This window comes from Scyliorhinus torazame, chromosome 7, assembly GCF_047496885.1.
Source record: "Scyliorhinus torazame isolate Kashiwa2021f chromosome 7, sScyTor2.1, whole genome shotgun sequence".
NCBI classification, from domain to species: Eukaryota; Metazoa; Chordata; class Chondrichthyes; order Carcharhiniformes; family Scyliorhinidae; genus Scyliorhinus; species Scyliorhinus torazame.
This window is the reverse complement of record NC_092713.1, coordinates 50,837,633-50,860,099: the sequence shown is the minus strand read 5'-3', so window position 1 is coordinate 50,860,099 and position 22,467 is coordinate 50,837,633. Positions and strand designations below refer to the sequence as shown.

The window sequence follows — 22,467 nt, the reverse complement described above, 5'->3', positions numbered from 1 at the left end:
CGGGGACCCCCCGGGACCGGCACACAGCCGCGAAATGGCCCTTTTTCCCGCAGCTCTTGCAAATCGCTGCGCGGGCCGGGCAGCGCTGCCGGGGGTGTTTCGCCTGGCCGCAGAAATAGCAGCGGGCTCCCCCGGGACGACTTGGCGTTTGAACCGCGCAAGCCTGTGGGGGGGGGGGGGTTGTCGCGACGGGGGTTCACGGAGCCCAAGGGGCTGCCACGCGGTCGGGGCCGTAGGCGCGGGCGTTTCGCGCGGCCACATCTAGTGAGGCTGCAAGGGCCCGTGCCTCTGAGAGTCCTAGCGACTCTTTTTCTCAAAGTCTTTGGCGGATTTGGGGAGAGTTCATACCAGCCACAAACGCATCGCGAATTAACATGTCCGTGTGTTCAATCGCGTTTACCGGCGGGCAGCTGCAGGCCCGTCCCAAAATTAGCAGCGCGGCGTAGAATTCGTCTAGCGATTCTCCGGGACTTTGCCGTCTCGTTGCAAGTTGGTAGCGTGCGTAGATCTGGTTCACTGGGCGAACATAGATGCTCTTTAGTGCTGCGAACGTCGTCTGGAAATCCTCTGTGTCTTCTATGAAAGGGTAAATTCCGGGCTTACCCTCGAGTGCAGGACCTGTAGTTTCTGGTCTTCTGTGACCCGGCCGGGGGCTGTTCGGAGGTAGGCTTTGAAACAAGTATGCCAGTGTTTAAAAACTGCTGCTGAGTTCACTGCGTGGGGGCTGAACCTCAGGCATTCCGGGATGATCCTGAGCTCCATAGTCCTTTAAGCACGCTTAATAAATTGTAGCGCACAAAGACTCCCGAGAGACGAATAGAGGTGAAGTCGATGAGGCTTTATTAAGCGTGACTCGTTCCCCGCAGTTCAGCAACAGACTGGAGCTGCGGGGAGAATTCCTGGTTCTTATACTCCGCCTTCAGGGCGGAGCTAGAGATCAACAGCCAACCAGGACCCGGGATCTGTCAGCCAATGACATCACGGCTTCACAGTCCCACATGACCCCTAATGCATACTACCACACCTACCTCCTTCACTTATAAAACTGTATTGAAGCCCAAATGACTATTTCTATTTTGATACTTAAGAGAAATTAGTTTTTCAATCAATTAATTTTTAATCAGATTTATAATAAGCTTCAAAATGCATCATAGATCACAGAATCCTCACAGTGCAGAAGGAGGTCATTCAGCCCATCGAGTCTGCACCAGCCCTCTGAAAGAGCACCCCACCCAGGCCCAATTACCCACCCTATCCCATAACCCCACCTAGGGGGGCAATTTAGCCTGGCCAATTCACCTAACCTGCGCATCTTTGGATTGTCAGAGGAAACTAGAGCACGCGGAGGAAACCCACGCAGACAGTCACTCAAGGTTGGAATCGAACCTGGGTCTCTGGCTCTGTGAGGCAGCAGTGCTAACCACTGTGACACCGTGTCGCATCAAATGAAGGGTCAAAGGTCAAAATATTCTGGGAGGAGGCATGGCCTCAGATTCCCTTGGAAAAGAAATCTCAAACCTTCAACAGCTATAAACTCTGGCATAACTTAGGAATAACTGAAAATTATATTTTTATGTATTTTAGAGTTGTTACGCTATCATAAAATGTTGGATGTATTTAGCGGAAGTACTGACCTTTGCTTTCAGTGCAAAGCCTCACATGAAGAGAAATAAGGCATATAGGTTCAGGGCTGTTTTGCATTTGTCAGCTTTTCTGGACCTGTGTCAGCTATTCTGCTGCAGTTGGCCGTTTTTCAACAGCAGGAATGACCAACAAATATATTTTTTGATTTCTCCACAAGACTTTTCTCATTTGAAAGATGTATTTTTCCAGCTGAAGTCCTTGGCAAACCCATTAGGTCCACAGTTCTGTTATGCTGAGCCCCAGAAAGGGTTTGAATGCGCAGTAATAACCCACAGTATTTTTACCCCAGCGAGCCAGGCTTGAACCAGTCAGACTCTTTTCCAGCTACCGCAGAAGTTAAAATTTATTTGGAATAAATTTGGATAGAGACAGGCTCAACCCAATTCCTAGGTGTGAGCCTGCAGCACAAACTGCACAGTATAAAGGAATGACATTGTATGAACAAAAGCCTGCTAACCAATTCTATAAATGCATGTGCTTGTGGTGAATGTATTAAGCCAATAATCCATCATTGTATTTGTATCTGTGCTGTTGCACTTGTATTTGTATCTGTGCTATGCTGTTGCCCTTGTGGGCTCCTCCTATGGGCCATTGTATGGCATTATCCACAAGGGAACCTGTTGGGGCCATTATGGGCTCTGCCCATGGTTCCTCCCCTTGAAGGGAGGTATAAAGAGCAAGCGACCTGTAGGCGGTTCTCAGTATTGGATCAGTCGCAGACAGGCACTGTCCTAAGTTGATTAAAGCCACAGTTTACTTCTACTCCCGTCTCGTGTGAATTGATGGTTGCATCAATTTAATCAACATAAACGCAACTATGGAATCGGCCCTCAAACCTGACTGACTGGAACTCGATCCGCCGGCTGCGGAGGCGAAATACATTTTTTCGCACTGGCTCCACTGCTTCAAGACCTATCTTGCAGCCTCCTCCACACCTTCCGTCACCGACGAACAGAAGCTGAGCCTCCTCCACGCACGGGTGAGCCATCGAATCTCTGTTCAACTCGACGAGGCCTCCTCCTACGCAGATGCCCTCGCGATGCTCGAACGCCTCTATGTACGGCCCGTGAACGAGGTCTACGCGCGACACATCCTCACCCGACCAAAGACTACCCCAGGCCTGTGCTGCGCGGCCACCCGCCCACCATGGGGGGCTACCCTGCTATTTCTGCAGCCAGTCCCAACACCCCCGGCAGCACTGCCCGGCCCGTAACGCGAACTGCAGCAGCTGCGGGAGAAAAGGACATTTCGCCAAAGTTTGCCTGGCCAGGTCCAAGAACTCTAACTCACAGGCCCGATCCTCAGACCCACAGGCCCGCAGACCCCGCAGTGTGGCAGCGTGTCTGCCGACTCCGCCCCCTGTAGACGCGTCATCAGCCTCGTGCTATCCGTGGGGGCAGCCATCTTCCAGCCCTCACAGCACATGCGACTCACGGGGGCCACCATCTTGGCCATCCTTCCCCACACGGGTGGCCACGTGCGATCCATGGGGGTCGCCATCTTGGACGCCATCTTCCTTACCGCCTGTCACGCTCGACCAACGGGGGCCCCCAGCTTGGCCGCGATCTGCTACGCCGCTCGACGCATACGATCAACAAGGGCAGCCCTCGCGGAATCGCCCCAGCACCTCCGACATTCTGAATTCTCCCTCTGTGTAGTCGAACAGGCGCCGGAATGTGGCGACTCGGGGCTTTTCACAGTAACTTCATTGCAGTTCTAATGTAAGCCTCCTTGTGACAGTAAAGATTATTGTAATTATTATATTATTACTGCCACTCCTCACTCTGGAATGGGCGGCACAATGGAACAGTCATTAGCACTGCTACCTCACAGCGCCAGGTACCCGGTTTCAATTCCAGCCTTGGGTGACTGTCTGTGTGGAGTTTGCACATTCTCCCTGTGTCTGCATAGGTTTCCTCCGGGTACTGTGGCTTCCTCCCACAGTCCAAAGATGTGCAGGTTAGGTAGATTGACCAAGTTAAATCACCCCTTAGTGTCCAAAGATGTGCAGGTTAGGTAGATTGACCATGTTAAATCACCTCTTAGTGTCCAAAGATGTGGGGTAATGGGGATAGGGCGGAGGAGTGGGCCAAGGTACAGGCTCTTTCAGTGGTTCGGTGCAGACTCAATGTTTATAACTCTGACACCCCATCCAATGACTTACTATTGCCTGCTCTAACCGTATCATATCTTCAAGTATTGTTTACCTTAATACTGCTCTCTCATATTTCTCCTTATTAGTTAAATACTTCTCTACTTTGCACAGCCAGTTTTTCTCCTCTCCTGTCTGAATTTCCCCTCAGATTCCCATCATCCTGAAAATCTAGTTTAAACCCTCCCCAACAGCACGAGCAAACAAAGGCATTAATCTTAGTCCTGTTAAGCTGTAAACTGTCCTTCTTGTCCATATCCCATGTGCCTCAGAATCACTCCCAATGCCCTCCCTCCAGCTCCATTGCTCCAACCACGTGTTGAACTGCTTAATCTTCCTATTCTTTTATGTTCACTCGCAAGTAGCACTGGGAGTAATCCTGAGAGAACTGCACTTGAGGTCCTGCTTTTTATTTCCCTTCCTAACTCCCTAAAATCTGCTTTCCAAACCTTTAAAGTCCTCTTCCTATCTGTGTCAGTGGTCCCAATGTGGACAATGACCTCTGGCTGTTGGCCCTCCCCAAAGAATAATCTGCAGCCGCTCTGTGGCAACAGGGAGTCAACATACCATCCTGAAGTCCCATCTCAGCTACAGAAATGCCTGTCTGATCCTCTATCTATGGAATCCCCTGCCACTATGCTTCCTCCTCCCATCCTGTGCAGCTGAGCCACCCATGGTGCCACAAACCTGACTCTTGTTACTGTTCTCTGAGGAACCATCTCACTCGTCAATATCCAAAATGCAAAAGTGGTTAGAGAGTGAGATTGCCTCAGGGGATTACTGCACCACCTGCTTGTTTCTCTTAGATATTCTGACAGTCACCCATTCCCTCTCTGCCTGTGCACTTCTTAACTGTGATGTGACCATCACAGACGGCATGGTGGCACAGTGGCTAGCACTGCTGCTTCACAGCTCCAGGGTCCTGGGTTCAATTCCGGCCTCGGGTGATTGTGTGGAGTTTGCACTTTCTCGAGTGTCTGCGTGGGTTTCCTCCGGGTGCTCCGGTTTCCTCCCACAGTCCGAAGATGTGCAGGTTAGGTGGATTGGCCATGATCAATTGCCTCTTAGTGTCCAAAAGTTTAGGTCGGGTTACAGGGATAGGGTGGAGGCGTGGGCTTAAGTAGGGTGCTCTTTCCAAAGGCCGGTGCAGACTCCATGGGCCAGATGGCCTTCTTCTGCACTGTAAATTTTATGATTCAATGATTCTAATTGTGCTACACACACAATCCTCAACCTTACGGATGCATCACCATGACTCCAGCTGCTGCTTGAATTCCAAGTTTCTGCAGCTGAAGACACTTCCTGCAGATGAAGTGCTCGAGAGCACTTTGTATCTGCACAATTTCCCTCATCCAGCAGGATGCACATTCCACATGGCTGAGCTGCACTGACATGACAAACTTTTTATAAAGTGATTACTACAGTATGGTATAATATAATAACCCACCTGACACTTACCAATCATCTCCTCCTGCATAGTTCAGAAAAGCCTCTCCTTACCAACCAATCAACTTACATACACCTGTGACATTACTTTTCGATGTTTTTCTGTCAACTCCTCGCTTGCTCGATGCTCTCTCCCTCTTGTGCCTCTTTATGAAGCCTCGCCACTGTCAGACTCATTTCTTTGCATTCAGTAGGTAAATAGTTGAACACAGACATTGATTAAAATTCCTTAATTTTTCTAAATTCAAAAGAAAACCCTCTTACAGTCAGACTTAGAGTGGTACGATCGGGGAATCAATTTTACCCCTCCTCATGTGACCACAAAAGAAATGCGACCAAACAAACCCATCCTTAGCATCTTAATTCCTCACCCACAGCATTCCTGCCCAGAGAAGTGTGTTAAAATCAGGGCTTTATATTTTGATTCGGAAAAATTGTTTCTATCTTATCTTTAATGTCCTTATTTTTATGATTTCACAGATCAGTTGAGGAACTGTGGAAGCACCACGTTGCTGTGATGGTAAGATCAAATGTTACCGCCCACATTAGTAAGATCTATTTGATTCTCAAATAAACAACAATAGCATTTTAATATTACAGTGTTGCTCATTTCTCAGATTTAGTAGAATCTGTTTCAAGTGAACTTGAATCCAGTGAAACTCAGCCAATAATAATAAAATGAAATGAAATGAAAATGAAAAATGAAATGAATGAAATAGGCATACTCCAATCAGTCAGATTATTTTTAAAGCAAGTGAATTTTCCTACTTCTCAAGATAGCAACATTTCAGCATAGTTCCTGATATGTAGCGATTTCTGGTTTTGAGAATACAGAATTGATACTGAACTTAAAGCATTCAGGTGCACCAAATATATATAGACTAGTGTGTTTGTCAGAGGTTCACAGAGCAAAGGTAACTCAGTTCTGGGACAGGTGCCTCTTACTTCTTGAGCAGCTAATTCAGAAGGTTTAGCACACTGGTCTAAATCGCTGGCTTTTAAAGCAGACCAAGCAGGCCAGCAGCACGGTTCAATTCCCGTACCAGCCTCCCCGAACAGGCACCGGAATGTGGCGACTAGGGGCTTTTCACAGTAACTTCATTGAAGCCTACTTGTGACAATAAGCGATTTTCATTTCATTTCAATTAACTGCCACCAATAATGAGGCCTAGTTCTTGTATTTTGTGTAGACCTACCGTGAAGAGTATATAAAGGCATGGGGAAAGCACAACATTGAAGTCCTACTCTGTCCGTCAATAGGTCCTGCTTTTCAGACTGGATGTGCTGGAAAACTGTCAGGTAGGCAACAGTTCAGGAATATCTGCTTTCTATAAAACTACAAGGTTGTGCCAGAGAATGAACAATTACTTCATGTTTACTATTGTATTAATTTGCTTAGAGGGGAATCAGATGGGGCACATCCTTTAGTAATGTATATCCATAGGTGCGTTTATGATGTGGGTACAATTCTAAGTTGGTGTTTTTGTCACAATTTTTATGAACTGGCAATAAATGACAGCCACTCAGATTGCCTCAATGACTTGTCAGCTCTCAATGGTTCAATCTCTTCTCCTGAGACTGCATTCCACAGGATTCACAAAGCTGCACTCCTGCCTTTAATTACCAGCATATTTCCAACTCATCTGCAGACCACTAGCTACACTAAGCTGGCACTGCCCCGGGATTCTTTGAGCTCCAGGCTCCCAGTTGCACAAATCTATAAAAAGATTTCCAGGGCTTCTCTGAGCTCTAACTGCCTGGAACATGCTAACAGCTCCTAGCGTTTCTCGGTGAGCTGCAAACCATATGAGGTCCAAACTGCAACAACGCATCTATTATCTGTCCGATTATATGTGGAGAATCAATCTTATTTCTGTTTGAGAGTAAATGGAAAAGGCCACATTAGGATGTGATGCACCTTGTAAATTAGGAGGTAGTCATTAATGATGTATTGAAGGTTCAGATTTATAAAAAATGTAATGTAATAGCATATTTATTTTAGAAAAATTATACGATTGATAATGTACAATATTTTAGACATTATTACAGCGCTGGGGACAGGATTCTCAGGTCCGCCAGCCATGTGTTTCTCGATCTTGCACCATCTGCTACTGGTGGCATCCTATCTTCCTGCTGATTGCCAATAGGATTTCCTATTGTAACCACTTCATGCCACTGCGAAACCTGCTGGCGGGGGTGGGCTGCCGGCGAGAAAATTGAATCACAATGACCTGAGGCGGTGGGATAGTGGTATTGACACTGGATTAGTAAACCAGAGATCCAGAGTACTGCTCTGGGGACCCAGGTTCAAATCCCTCCACTGCAGATAGTGAAGTTTGAATTTAATAAAAATCTGGAATTAAAAGTCTAGTGATGACCATGAAGCCATTGTTGATTGTCGTAAAAACCCATCTGGTTCACTAATGTCCTTCAGGGAAGGAAATCTGCCATTCTTAACTGGTCTGGCCTACATGTGACTCCAGACCCACAGCAATGTGGTTTGGGACGGTAGCATAGTGGTTAGCACAGTTGCTTCCCAGCTCCAGGGTCCCAGGTTCGATTCCCGGCTTGGGTCACTGTCTGTGTGGAGTCTGCACATCCTCCCCGTGTGTGCGTGGGTTTCCTCCGGGTGCTCCAGTTTCCTCCCACAGTCCAAAGATGTGCTGGTTAGGTGGACTGGCTATGCTAAATTGCTCTTAGTGTCCAAAAGGGTTAATTGGGGTTACTGGGTTAAGGGGATGTGATGGAGGAGGTGTGTGCTTGAGTGTGGTGCTCTTTCCAAGGGCCGGTGCAGACTCGATGGGCCGAATGGCCTCCTTCTGCACTGTAAATTCTATGATTCTATGACTCTTAACTGCCCCCTCAAGGACAATTAGGGATGGGCAATAAATGCTGGCACAGCCAGCGACGCCCACGTCCCATGAACAAAACAAAAAAAATGCCGCAGGTGCTGAGATGGAATGCTACGGAGCTGAATATAATTTAAGAGGTCCACAGAGCCATTAGATTTCATTGTTCTGTCAACCATTCACAAGTTCAGTGTCTGAGAACAGTCTATATAACACATTTATTCTGTACTTTCCTCTTTATGGACTGACCACATTAATTTCTAATGCTGTACATCATACAAACATATGAACTAGGAGCAGGAGTAGGCCATTCATTCCCTCAAGCCTGCACCGCCAGTTGACAATCATACCCGATAGTAATTTCAAAGCTGCATCCCACCTTATCCCGATAACCTAGCCTTCTTTTACTTACCAAGGACCTATCCACCTCTGCCTTAAACATATTCAAGAAATCTGCTTCCACCACCATTTCAGGAAGAGAGTTCCAAAGACTCACAACCACCTGAGTGCAAAAACCTAACCTCATCTGCATTTTAAATGGGCAGCCCCTTATTTATGGCCAGCAAATCCAACACTTCATCATAAGACAACCTGCCTATTCCAGGTATTTGTCTGGTAAACAAGATCTGATGCAATGCAATTACATCCGTTCTTTAATAAGATGACCAATACTGCACACAGTGCTCCAAATGTGGTCTCACTAGTGTCCAGAACTGAAGCATAGCCTTATCATGTATTCAATTCCCCTTGCAATAAATGCTACAATTCTATTAGCTTTCCTAATTACTTACTATACCTGCATGCTGGCTTTTTGTAATTCATGCACACGAATACCCAACCATTTGCACCTCAGAGCTCTGTAATCTCTCACCATTTAGATATGCTTTTTTATTCATCCTGTCAAAAAGGAAAATTTCACATTTTGCTACATTATGCTCCATTTGCCACACATTTGCCAACTCACTTCAACCATCTATATATTTTTTTAGCCTCCTTATGTTCTCTTCACAACTTACTTTCCTACCTACCTTTGTGTCATCAACAAATTTGTCAACTATCCCTTGAATTTCTTCATCCAATTCATTTATATCAATTGTAAGCAGTTGAATAACATCCTAACATTCAGAATTAACATGACACAAATATGAATTGATAGGCAAACTGAGGTTGAACACACCATACTGCACATTAAATAGCAGATGCAACCAAGGCAGATTCCATGGATTTCTCAGCAACTAACCAGGTATCAGTGTCCACTGTGAGTCACAATATCTCATTAAAACTCTGTTGTCCTCTTGAGAGATTTGAACTCTGCACTTTAGAATATTTAGCTGTTGAATTCCCTCAAAAGTCACTCCACCTCGAATTGCATCAATGAATTGTCAGCTCTTAGTTGTTCAATCTCTTCTTCTTAGATTATATTCCATGGGATTTACAAAGATGCACTCCCATCTCTAATTACGACACACTTCCAACTTCTTTGCAGGCCACTAGCTTCATTCAGCTGTGTTTCTCTGAACTCCAGGTTCCTAGTTGCACCAATCTATGAATTAGCTTTCAGGGCTTCTCTGAGCCCATAACTGCCTGGAACCTGCTAACAGCTTCTAGGGTGAGTTGCAAACCATATGAGGTCCAAACTGCAAGCAATCGAGCGTCCGGGTATTTAAATGAGCCTAATGGCTCTTAAATATATATATCTGGATCTTGCCCAGTGAGAGCGAGATCCAGATCTTGATGTCTCATGAGATTCTGTTGAATGTCATGAAACGTTTCAAGCGTTGCAAATTTTATGAGGGCCTCTTGCAAGATTCAATGGCCTCGTCCTGACACCAAGTCGGGCGTGACGGGTCCGCTGAATTGTGCCACACGTTTCCAGCCTATGGCTCCACCTCTTCTATTCTGACTCCATTAAACAAAGGTGGGTAACCTTTTGAATTGCCATCTCTAATGTCCAGCATTTTAGTTACCTTACCTACACAACAGCAACCTTCCCAGAACTAAATTATCTCTGGAATATTAACGTGAACCATGAGATAGATATTGGTCACATATGGTCCAGTGCCAATTTTTGTTTAAAAAGCTCTCAAAAAGCATATTGGGTGCCACAAGAAGCATACAGGTGCCACATGACTACACTTTTTATTGTTGCTAGATTGTACCCTACATACAAACCTTTATGTTTAACAATGACAAAATAAGCCAGTTTTTTTTTGTTGTGTCAATTATTTTGAATGTTTCTGTCATTCTGTCAATTTTTTCTTGAAAACTGTAAATGAGCCTTGCTCATAGATATTGTCCAAAATGACAGACAATAAAACACCATGGGCGGGATTCTCCCATTCGGCGGCAGAGTGTCCACGCCGTCGGAAATGCCGTCGCGTTTCACGACGGTGTGAACGGGCCGTTGGGAGTACCGATTCTGGCCCCTACAGGGGGCCAGCACGGCGCTGGAGCGGTTCACGCCGCTCCAGCATCCCATCCCGGCACGAACTGTGCGCCGTGCCAACCCGTGCATGCGCGGTGGCCTCCCTCAATGTGCCGGCCCCGACGCAAAATGGCGCGGGGTTTCAGGGGCCGGCGCCTAGGAAAATAGGCCCGGGGAGCGAGAGGCTGGCCTGCTGATCGGTGGGCCCCGATTGCTGGCCAGGCCCCATCAGAGGCCCCCCCCCCCCCCCGGGGTCGGAGCCCCCCTCCCCCCCCACACAGGCCACCCCCCCCCGACCCTGCGCGCAGAGTTTCTGCCGGCTGCGACCAGGTGTGGACGGCGGCGGCGGGACTCTGCCTTTTTAGAGCGGCCGCTCGGCCCATCTGCGCCGGAGAATCGGCAGCCCGGCCGCGTAGAGCGGCCTGCGACCGGCGCCGCACCAAACGCGTCGGCGTCAATGGCGCCAATTCTCCGCTCCGTGGAGAATCGCGTGCCGATGTCGAGGTGGGGTGGTGTGGTTGCGGGGATTCTCCGGCCCGGCGCGGGGCTGGGAGAATCCCGCCCATTCTTTATTGTCCAGAGTATAAAAGGACAGAAAAATAAAATTACAAATACATTATTTAAAAATACTTTCCCCAACAGCTTCTTCCAGCTACACAATTATTTACAATTTGTTAAATTTTCCTGCGGGTGTTGTGCCTGTTACCAAAGTGACGAAAGAAGACGAGGAGGCGCTAAAGCATTATCACGGCTACAAAAATGATTCCTGGGATAAAACCTTCAAGAAGGTCAGTGTGAGATAAGTATGGTAGTTTTGTTTATGGGTGCTTATCATATGATTTGTGTTCTTCCTCTCACTGTACATGTGGCATTTAAAACCAGATTTACTCGCGGACAAAGTCCCTTTGCTTTTGATGCACAAAGTCTCAGAATATTGCCGAGAAACTTCCAAGGATGCAGTTGGATTTCTGGAAGCTTAACAGGCAGGGACCTCCACCTGCCATTTTATTATGGCGCTGACCACATCAGAAACATTCAGAGCTGGGCAGACAATGCAAATCCCGGCAGCTGCAATGCCGCAGGTGCGCTGGGGTGGACTACTTAGTGCTGCGGTGAGACTTGGTCCAACTGGAAGCCATTGTGAGGGAGGCTAGAACAGGTAGAGGAGACTACCAAAATCGTTTTGATGAAGCAGCAGGATAGAGACGTCTGCTACGCTGGGATTATGGCATCGCTGAATGAAGAAGCACACCTGACAGCGGCAAACATGACAGAAAGAATGAAAACAAAAACATTCAATATCAGGGAGTTTGACTTGCATATGTTTCCAGGAGAGGTCTGAAACGACAATGGCCGGCACTTTGAGGCTGGGAGTTGGAAACCTCTGCACGAGAAAACCAAGGAAATATTGAAGATTGCACTGGCACTCGGTGTCTCAGTGGCCCTCACCTCAGGGCAGCACGGTAGCATAGGGCAGCACGGTAGCATAGTGGTTAGCATAATTGCTTCACAGCTCCAGGGTCCCAGGTTCGATTCCGGCTTGGGTCACTGTCTGTGCGGAGTCTGCACATCCTCCCCGTGTGTGCGTGGGTTTCCTCCGGGTGCTCCGGTTTCCTCCCACAGTCCAAAGATGTGCAGGTTAGGTGGATTGGCCATGATAAATTGCCCTTAGTGTCCAAAATTGCCCTTAGTGTTGGGCGGGGTTACTGGGTTATGGGGATAGGGTGGAGGTGTTGACCTTGGGTAGGGTGCTCTTTCCAAGAGCCGGTGCAGACTCGATGGGCCAAATGGCCTCCTTCTGCACTGTAAATTCTATGATGATGAGATCCCTTCTCCAGTCTCAAAATTAACATGATTACCTCACCCGAACAGCAACCCTAAGATACGTGTGACTTACATTTTAAGTGAACTGTTTTTAAATGTCACAGACACTCATTTCATTGACTGTAATGGTGATATATGGATCATAACTCACACACCTGTCATTATCAGTAAGTAGTCTGGAAAGGATGTCCCGAAGCGTGGTACATTGGCGAGACCATGCAGACACTGCGACAACGAATGAACGGACATCGCGCAACAATCGCCAGGCAGGAATGTTCCCTTCCAGTCGGAGAACACTTCAGCAGTCAAGGGCATTCAGCCTCTGATCTCCGGGTAAGCGTTCTCCAAGGCGGCCTTCAGGACGCGCAACAACGCAGAATCGCCGAGCAGAAACTTATAGCCAAGTTCCGCACACATGAGTGCGGCCTCAACCGGGACCTGGGATTCATGTCACATTACATTCATCCCCCACCATCTGGCCTGCGAAATCCTACCAACTGTCCTGGCTTGATGTAATTCACACCTCTTTAACCTGGGGTTACCCCATCTCTGGATCTGTAAAGATTTAATCACCTGCTAATGCTCGCATTCCAAGCATTGTCTTGCATCTTTGAATTTGTCTATATATGTGTTTCTGGAACATACCTCTTCATTCACCTGAGGAAGGAGCAGCGCTCCAAAAGCTAGTAACATCGAAACAAACCTGTTGGACTTTAACCTGGTGTTGTAAGACTTCGTACTGTGCTCACCCCAGTCCAACGCCGGCATCTCCACATCATGATTATCAGTAAATAGCAGAGGCAAACTCCCCTTGGAAAGAGGCCAGCTAGTAGCCTCCCAAAGTGCCTCAGTTTAAGATGAATAATATTAGAAATTAATTATTAAAATTATATTCATCCCGTACAACCACTGCAAGCCGATGAAGAGGAAGAGAAAGTTGAAAGCAGACAGCGTCTTGCCATCTCTGCATTGCTAATCTGCTCATCACTGACACCATAATTTACCCATTCTCTATCTGTCGGCAGTCCTGAGAAAACTATGCAATATTTAGATAATTACAATGCAAGAATGCAAGAATTAGGAAGAGCTGTCGGGATAAGGCTCATCATTAGGTGAGTCACAGAACACGAGCAGGGGAGTTACAGGAACCAGTGGGAACTCCTATAGGCATGGAGAAATCAGCCCCTATCTTGTGGAGATGTGAGGTGGGATTCTCCGTTTGCCGTCGCCGAAATCGCTAAACGCGATTTGCCGCAGAACAGCCTCCGACGCCAAAATTGCGCTAGGTGCCGGTTTGGTGCCAAATCGGGATGCTCCGGCACCCCGAAAATGGTGTAAATGTATCGCTCGCAGTGCGGGGTGAAAGTACAGTAGGCATACCATTATCGGGCCTGACACCCTATTCTCCGGGCCCCTCGAGATTCACCACCGCCGATGGACCGAGTTCCCGACGGCATGGTTCATTTGTGCTCTCATAAGTCGTGAACTGCTGTTGTGGCTGCTGAGCGAGAGAGAAACCTTTTAGTCAGAAATGGGGCCCTGTAAAGTCTAGCCAAAGGAATGCTTTAACAATTAATAATCTTTATTGTCACAAGTAGGCTTACATTAACACTGCAATTACGTTACTGTGAAAAGACCCTAGTCGGCACACTCCAGCGCCTGTTCGGGTACACAGAGGGAGAATTCAGAATTTCCAAATTAACTACCAGCACGGGCGGGATTCTCCATAGCCTGATGCCGAAATCATGTTCAGTGATTGGGCGGAGAATGGATTTCCACGCCGAAATCAGGGCTGGCGCTGGTTTGAAGCCGGTCAGCCATGCTCCGCCCCCTCCAAACTGGCGTCATCGTGGCTTCTGCTGCGCGCCATTTCAACGTCATTGGTGCATCATCGGCCGGCCCGTCCACAATGCTCCGCCCCCAATGGGCGGAGTTCCCGATGGCGCTGGCCACATATGGTCTTAGCGGTCAGGAACCCGGTGTGTCGGCAGCGGACTGTGTCCAGCGCCACCACACTCGGCTGGGATCCGTGTCGCTGGCCGGGGGGTGGGGGCTTCTGCAAGGGCTGGGGGAACTGATGGGGGATAGCCAGGGGGTGGGCCGTGGGGTCGCGGATGGCGGGTTGGGTTCATAGGGGCAGCACGGTAGCATTGTGGATAGCACAATTGCTTCACAGCTCCAGGGTCCCAGGTTCGATTCCGGCTTGGGTCACTGTCTGTGCAGAGTCTACACATCCTCCCCGTGTGTGCGTGGGTTTCCTCCGGGTGCTGCGGTTTCCTCCCACAGTCCAAAGATGTGCGGGTTAGGTGGATTGGCCATGATAAATTGCCCTTAGTGTCCAAAATTGACCGTAGTGTTCGGTGTGGTTACTGGGTTATGGGGATAGGGTGGAGGTGACCTTGGGTGGGGTGCTCTTTCCAAGGGCCGGTGCAGATTCGATGGGCCAAATGGCCTCCTTCTGCACTGTAAATAAATTATATGAAACAATTTAAGGGGAAGGTAGATAAAGATATGAAGGAGCAAGGAATAGGTTATACTGATAGCGCTAGATGAAGAGAGTGGACGAGGTTTATGTGGAGCATAAACCATTTGGTCTGACTGGCCTGTTTCTCTGCTTTAACTTCATGTAATACAATGTAAATCCTCAGATAAGGATAGAAACCAAGTCACATGATGAAGGTATAAAGTGCAACATTTCGATGATCAGCATGTTGACTTTTAGCAGTGTTGAAATAAATTCACAGAATCACAAAATACTACAGTGCAGAATAGGCCTTCGACCCATCGAGTGTGCACCGACGCATGAAAGGCCCTGACCTGCCCACCTAATCCCACTTGCCAACATTTGGCCCATAGCCTTGAACATAAGAACATAAGAACTAGGAGCAGGAGTAGGCCATCTGGCCCCTCGAGCCTGCTCCGCCGTTCAATGAGATCATGGCTGATTTTTTGTGGACTCAGCTCCACTTTCCGGCCCGAACACCATAACCCTTAATCCCTTTATTCTTCAAAAAACTATCTATCTTTATCTTAAAAACATTTAATGAAGGAGCCTCTACTGCTTCACTGGGCAAGGAATTCCATAGATTCACAACCCTTTGGGTGAAGAAGTTCCTCCTAAACTCAGTCCTAAATCTACTTCCCCTTATTTTGAGGCTATGCCCCCTAGTTCTGCTTTCACCCGCCAGTGGAAACAACCTGCCCGCATCTATCCTATCTATTCCCTTCATAATCTTATATGTTTCTATAAGATCCCCCCTCATCCTTCTAAATTCCAACGAGTACAGTCCCAGTCTACTCAACCTCTCCTCGTAATCTAACCCCTTCAGCTCTGGGATTAACCTAGTGAATCTCCTCTGCACACCCTCCAGTGCCAGTACGTCCTTTCTCAAGTAAGGAGACCAAAACTGAACACAATACTCAGGTGTGGCCTCACTAACACCTTATACAATTGCAGCATAACCTCCCTAGTCTTAAATTCCATCCCTCTAGCAATGAAGGACAAAATTCCATTTGCCTTCTTAATCACCTGTTGCACCTGAAAACCAACTTTCTGCGACTCATGCACTAGCACACCCAGATCTCTCTGCACAGCAGCATGTTTTAATTTTTTATCATTTAAATAATAATCCCTTTTGCCGTTATTCTTACCAAAATGGATAACCTCACATTTGTCAACATTGTATTCCATCTGCCAGACCCTAGCCCATTCACTTAGCCTGTCCAAATCCCTCTGCAGACTTCCAGTATCCTCTGCACTTTTTGCTTTACCACTTATCTTAGTGTCGTCTGCAAACTTGGACACATTGCCCTTGGTCCCCAACTCCAAATCATATATGTAAATTGTGAACAGTTGTGGGCCCAACACTGATCCCTGAGGGACACCACTAGCTACTGATTGCCAACCAGAGAAACACCCATTAATCCCCACTCTTTGCTTTCTATTAATTAACCAATCCTCTATCCATGCTCCTACTTTCCCCTTAATGCCATGCATCTTTATCTTATGGAACAACCTTTTGTGTGGCACCTTGTCAAAGGCTTTCTGGAAATCCAGATATACCACATCCATTGGCTCCCCGTTATCTACCGCACAGTTAATGTCCTCAAAAAATTCCACTAAATTAGTTAGGCACGACCTGCCCTTTATGAACCCATGCTGCTTCTGTCCAATGGGACAATTTCCATCCAGATGCCTCGCTATTTCTTCCTTGATGATAGATTCCAGCATCTTCCCTACTACCGAAGTTAAGCTCACTGGCCTGTAATTACCCACTTTCTGCCTACCTCCTTTTTTAAACAGTGGTGTCACGTTTGCTAATTTCCAATCCGCCGGGACCACCCCAGAGTCGAGTGAATTTTGGTAAATTATCACTAGTGCATTTGGAATTTCCCTAGCCATCTCTTTTAGCATTCTGGGATGTATTCCATCAGGGCCAGGAGACTTGTCTACCTTTAGCCCCATTAGCTTGCCCATCACTACCTCCTTGGTGATATCAATCCTCTCAAGGTCCTCACCTGTCATAGCCTCATTTCCATCAGTCACTGGCATGTTATTTGTGTCTTCCACTGTGAAGACCGACCCAAAAAACCTGTTCAGTTCCTCAGCCATTTCCTCATCTCCCATTATTAAATCTCCCTTCTCATCCTCTAAAGGACCAATATTTACCTTAGCCACTCTTTTTTGTTTTATGTATTTGTAGAAACTTTTACTATCTGTTTTTATATTCTGAGCAAGTTTACTCTCATAATCTATCTTACTCTTCTTTATAGCTTTTTTAGTAGCTTTCTGTTGCCCCCTAAAGATTTCCCAGTCCTCTAGTCTCCCACTGATCTTTGCTACTTTGTATGTTTTTTCCTTCAATTTGTTACTCTCCCTTATTTCCTTAGATATCCACGGTCGATTTTCCCTCTTTTTACCGTCCTTCCTTTTTGTTGGTATAAACCTTTGCTGGGCACTGTGAAAAATCACTTGGAAGGTTCTCCACTGTTCCTCAACTGTTTCACCATAAAGTCTTTGCTCCCAGTCTACCTTAGCTAGTTCTTCTCTCATCCCATTGTAATCTCCTTTGTTTAAGCACAAAACACTAGTGCTTGATTTTACCTTCTCACCCTCCATCTGTATTTTAAATTCCACCATATTGTGATCGCTCCTTCCGAGAGGATCCCTAACTATGAGATCCTGAATCAATCCTGTCTCATTACACAGGACCAGATCTAGGACCGCTTGTTCCCTCGTAGGTTCCATTACATACTGTTCGAGGAAACTATCGCGGATACATTCTATAAACTCCTCCTCAAGGCTGCCTTGACCGACCTGGTTAAACCAATCAACATGTAGATTAAAATCCCCCATGATAACTGCTGTACCATTTCTACATGCATCTGTTATTTCTTTGTTTATTACCTGCCCCACCATAATGTTACTATTTGGTGGCCTATAGATTACTCCTATCAGTGACTTTTTCGCCTTACTATTCCTGATTTCCACCCAAATGGATTCAACCTTATCCTCCATAGCACCGATGTCATCCCTTACTGTTGCCCGGATGTCATCCTTAAATAACAGAGCTACACCACCTCCCTTACCATCCACTCTGTCCTTCCGAAAAGTTTGATACCCTCGGATATTTAACTCCCAGTCGTGACCATCCTTTAACCATGTTTCAGTAATGGCCACTAAATCATAGTCATTCACGGTGATTTGCGCCATCAACTCATTTACCTTATTCCGAATACTACGAGCATTCAGGTAAAGTACACTTATGTTGGCTTTTTTACCTCTGTTCTGAATCTTAACACCTCGATCAGTAACCTCTCCTAAGTTATATTTCCTCTTAACCTTTCTCCTAATTTTCCTTGTCGTCGCACCCATATCTTCATGCAACAACCTGCCGCGTCGCTTACCATTAATGTTTTCACTTCCCGTTTTATTTCTTTTAGTATTCCTGGTCCTATTCACTGAGCTCCCCTCAGTCACTGTACCTTGTACTGTCGCCCTTTTTGATTTTTGACTATGGCTTCTCTGCCTTACACTTTCCCCCTTACTGCCTTTTATTTCTGTCCCTGTTTTACTACCTTCCAACTTCCTGCATCGGTTCCCATCCCCCTGCCACATTAGTTTAAACTCTCCCCAACAGCTCTAGCAAACACCCCCTCCCTAGGACATCGGTTCCAGTCCTGCCCAGGTGCAGACCGTCCGGTTTGTACTGGTCCCACCTCCCCCAGAATCGGTTCCAATGTCCCAGGAATTTGAATCCCTCCCTCTTGCACCATCTCTCGAGCCACGTATTCATCCTCTCTATCCTGACATTCCTACTCTGACTAGCTCGTGGCACTGGTAGCAATCCTGAGATTACTACCTTTGAGGTCCTACTTTTTAGTTTAACTCCTAGCACCCTAAATTCAGCTTGTAGGACCTCGTCCCGTTTTTTACCTATATCGTTGGTACCTATGTGCACCACGACAGCTGGCTGTTCACCCTCCCCCCCCAGATTGTCCTGCAGCCGCTCCGAGACATCCTTGACCCTTGCACCAGGGAGGCTACAAACCACCCTGGAGTCTCGATTTTGTCCGCAGAACCGCCTGTCTATTCCCCTTACAATTGAGTCCCCTATCACTATAGCCCTGCCATTCTTCTTCCTGCCCAGCTGCGCAGCAGAGCCAGCCACGGTGCCATGAACCTGGCTGCCGCCGCCTTCCCCTGGTGAGCCATCTCCCTCAACAGTATCCAAAGCGGTATATCTGTTTTGCAGGGAGATGACCGCAGAGGACACCTGCACTGCCTTCCTACTCTTACTCTGTCTTTTGGTCACCCATTTACTATCTCCCTCAGTACCTTTCACCTGCGGTGTGACCAACTCGCTAAACGTGCTATCCACGACGTCCTCAGCATCGCGGACGTTCCAAAGTGAGTCCATCCGCAGCTCCAGAGCCGTCAAGCGGTCTAACAGGAGCTGCAACTGGACACACTTCATGCACATGAAGGAGCCAGGGACAGTGGACATGTCCCTGAGCTCCCACATCGCACACGAGGAGCATGACACGGGTCTGAGATCTCCTGCCATGTCTTAAACCTTCGGTTAACTTCAACAATTTCAATTTCCCCCCCCCAAAAAAAATTTAAATAAACAATGAAGAAAAAAAAATATATATATACCAATGAAAAGAAACAGAAAAACAGAAACACTACTTACCAGTCACTTACCAGGGATAAAAAACACTTCCTCCCCACCCAGCTTCGAATTCCCACCTCGATTCAAATTCCCAAACTCACTTTGCTGTGTCTCACTCCTGGCTTTAGCTGTGCATAACATAATTTTTGAATGTTATGACCTGCCAAGTACTCACCCAGGTACTTTTCAAAGAATGTGAGGCATCCCACCTCTACCACCCTCCCAGGCAGTGCATTCCAGACAGTCACCACTCTCTGGGAAAAACATTTTTCCTTAAATCCGCCCTAAACCTCCCTCCCCTCACTTTGAACTTGTGTCATCTTGTAACTGATCCTTCAACTAAGGGGAACAGCTGCTCCCTATCCACCCTGTCCATGCCGCTCATAATCCCGCTCCAGTGCAATTACATCCTTCCTATAATGTGTTGACCAGAATTGAACACAGTACTCCAGCTGTGGCCTCACCAAAGTTCTATTCAGCTCCATCATGACCTCCCTGCTTTTGTTATTTATGCCCCGATTGATAGAAGTGAGTGTCCCATATGCCTTTATCACCACCCTATTAACCTACCTTTCTGCCTTCAGAGATCTATGGACAAACACACCAAGGTCCCTTTGTTCTTCGGAACTTCCCAGTGTCATATTGATTTTGCTACATTAGACTGGTCTTAAAAGTCACACATGTTGACCTCAGTTAAATCAAATGCAAATTTAACTGGAGAGTTTTAACACCTACATCAATAACCTACTTCTCCAAATGCTAATATTTTTAGTTTACTTGTGTTTCAGGCGGTATCAGGAGGTGTTGGTCTTCCTTTAGCTGTGCAGTGTGTGGCCTTACCCTGGCATGACGAACTCTGTCTTTGTTTCATGAGGGAGGTGGAAAAGCTTGTCAAAAAGAAGAAAGGACGTCAGCAGCATCTGGAAAAGAGTAACCAAAGTGTTCATGCAGACGCTGAGTCACTGAAAGAGCAAACCTTGCTCTGAGGGCAATTAAAAAAAAAAAATCTTCCCGTGTCATTGAGCTCGATTCGCAATTTCATTTACAATTACACAGCAGTTCTGCTTTTATGGCTATTTCACAAATGATGGTGGGTAACTATCTGCTGCCATTGATCTCTGCAACTCCGTACAGTCCGTTTTCTGGATGACAATGGAGCACTCAATGTTTAAACGACGTACTCTCAAAAACTGAGTAGAAATATACAGAATAAAAATAGATGCACAAGTTGATTGCTAATCTTTGTGACTGTTGCTTCTTCAAAATGTTAGTGATAGGGCTATTAAATAATTCAAGAGCATTTCACACAGATGTTGCTCCATTTCCACCAATGTGAAAGATAAGTTTTAAAAATAGCCTGCCTGAGGTTACGGAGGTGTAGACAAGCTCATTGTTCAAGAAAGAACTGTCATTTATACAGCACCTTTCTTGATCTCAAGGGGCTTTGTAGCTTACTGAATACTTTATTGGCATATTGTATTTCAGCTTGTATTGCGAGAGCCACAGCAGGCAATTTTTGCACAGCAAGGTTCCAGAAGGAGCAAGAGGTGTTCAGTAAGGGACAAATAATAGAAGCAGGCCAGATAGAAGCCCCCTGCTCTTCTTCCACTAGTGCTATGAGACCTTTTATGGCTACCTGAGAGGGCAGATGGGATCTCAGTTTACCTTCTCGTCTGAAAGATGGTGTCAAAAGTCATGGAGCACTATCTCAATACTGCACGAGAGTGTCAAGCTAGATTATGCACCCAAGTCTCTGGAGTGGGACCTGAACTGACAATCTCCTGACCAAGAGGTAAGTGTACTATCACTGAGCTGACGCCTAAAGCACTTAAAGAGTTGACACGCGATATTAACACAGCACTATCACTGAGTGCCTAGTTTACTGTGTGACAGAACTGGTTCCCACTGATATGAAAGATACGAGGAGGCACAAATGCTTTAAGATTTTGGAAGTGAAATACTCTTGTTGGAACAAGTGTCAATATTTTATACTTGTGCAGTATTATCACTTCATAATCCATTTGTTATAAAACGCTTTGGGATGTAACAAAGATCTGATAGAGTGCTATATAGATGGAAGTTTGATTTTTAATTATTTGAGCACAGTTGGAGAGTCAGGATGATGATAAGATGCTTGGAGGTGAGTTCTGCTGTGGAAAAAGAGGACAGGTAAATAAGATCAGTGTCATAATATACATCTATGTATATAATGGAGTGCAGACAGGCAGTGATTGACACACAGGATGACCAGTAAGCACACAGAACAGAGCAGCCAATCATCAGACAGGACACGTGCACTATAAAGCCAGAGGGCACCAGTTTTTCCGCTCTCTCGGGACCCAGCCTCTGGGACAGTCAGAGTTAGTGAGCTGGCCAGTGCAAACACCATGTGGTAGCTAGTCAGTCTGGTTAGGCTAGTATCAGGCTTCCAGTCAAGTCAGCATAGTGCCAACCCACAGTTGAACATGTATAATAGTTTAGATGTTAAATAAAATCATGTTGCATCTTATCAAGTGTTGGAGGTCTGTCTCTCGCTACACTGCATCAAGTGCAGTCCACATCAACCCAGCCTACCCAACACATCATTGTACCAGTGAGTGATGCTGAAAATTGATGGACCTACCTTGAGTGAATCAGCGTTGACCAGCAAACGGACGGACCTACCTTGAGTGAATCAGCGTTGACCAGTAAACAGCCATCCGGTGACATAGAAAACGTCCGCCCTCCTCCGCAGCTCCGCATCGCCGGCAACCTTGGTGCAAATTGGAAGATCTTCAAACAAAAGTTCCAACTCTACCTAGAAGTCACCGACCTTGAGGCCGCATCGGACGCCAGGGAGATCGCACTATTCCTCTCCACAGCCGGGGACCACGCCATCCACATCTCCAACTCCCTTCCATTCGCTGAAGGCGAAGACAAGACAAAATTTAAAACAGTCCTGAAGTTCGACAG

At 46.7% G+C, this 22,467-nt stretch overlaps 1 protein-coding gene across 2 annotated transcripts in view; it reads left to right on the top strand.

Moving 5' to 3' along the window:
• LOC140426198 (vitamin D3 hydroxylase-associated protein-like) overlaps positions 1-20,734 on the top strand; it is a 185,751-nt gene extending 165,017 nt beyond the window's left edge. For both annotated transcript variants that reach the window (XM_072510684.1, XM_072510683.1), the window contains exons 13-16: positions 5,723-5,762; positions 6,433-6,541; positions 11,159-11,304; positions 20,304-20,734. In XM_072510684.1, the coding sequence (XP_072366785.1) occupies positions 5,723-5,762; positions 6,433-6,541; positions 11,159-11,304; positions 20,304-20,501 (493 nt within the window). In that variant the 3' untranslated portion in view covers positions 20,502-20,734. The remainder of the gene's footprint in view (positions 1-5,722; positions 5,763-6,432; positions 6,542-11,158; positions 11,305-20,303) is intronic.
• Positions 20,735-22,467: the final 1,733 nt, after the last annotated feature.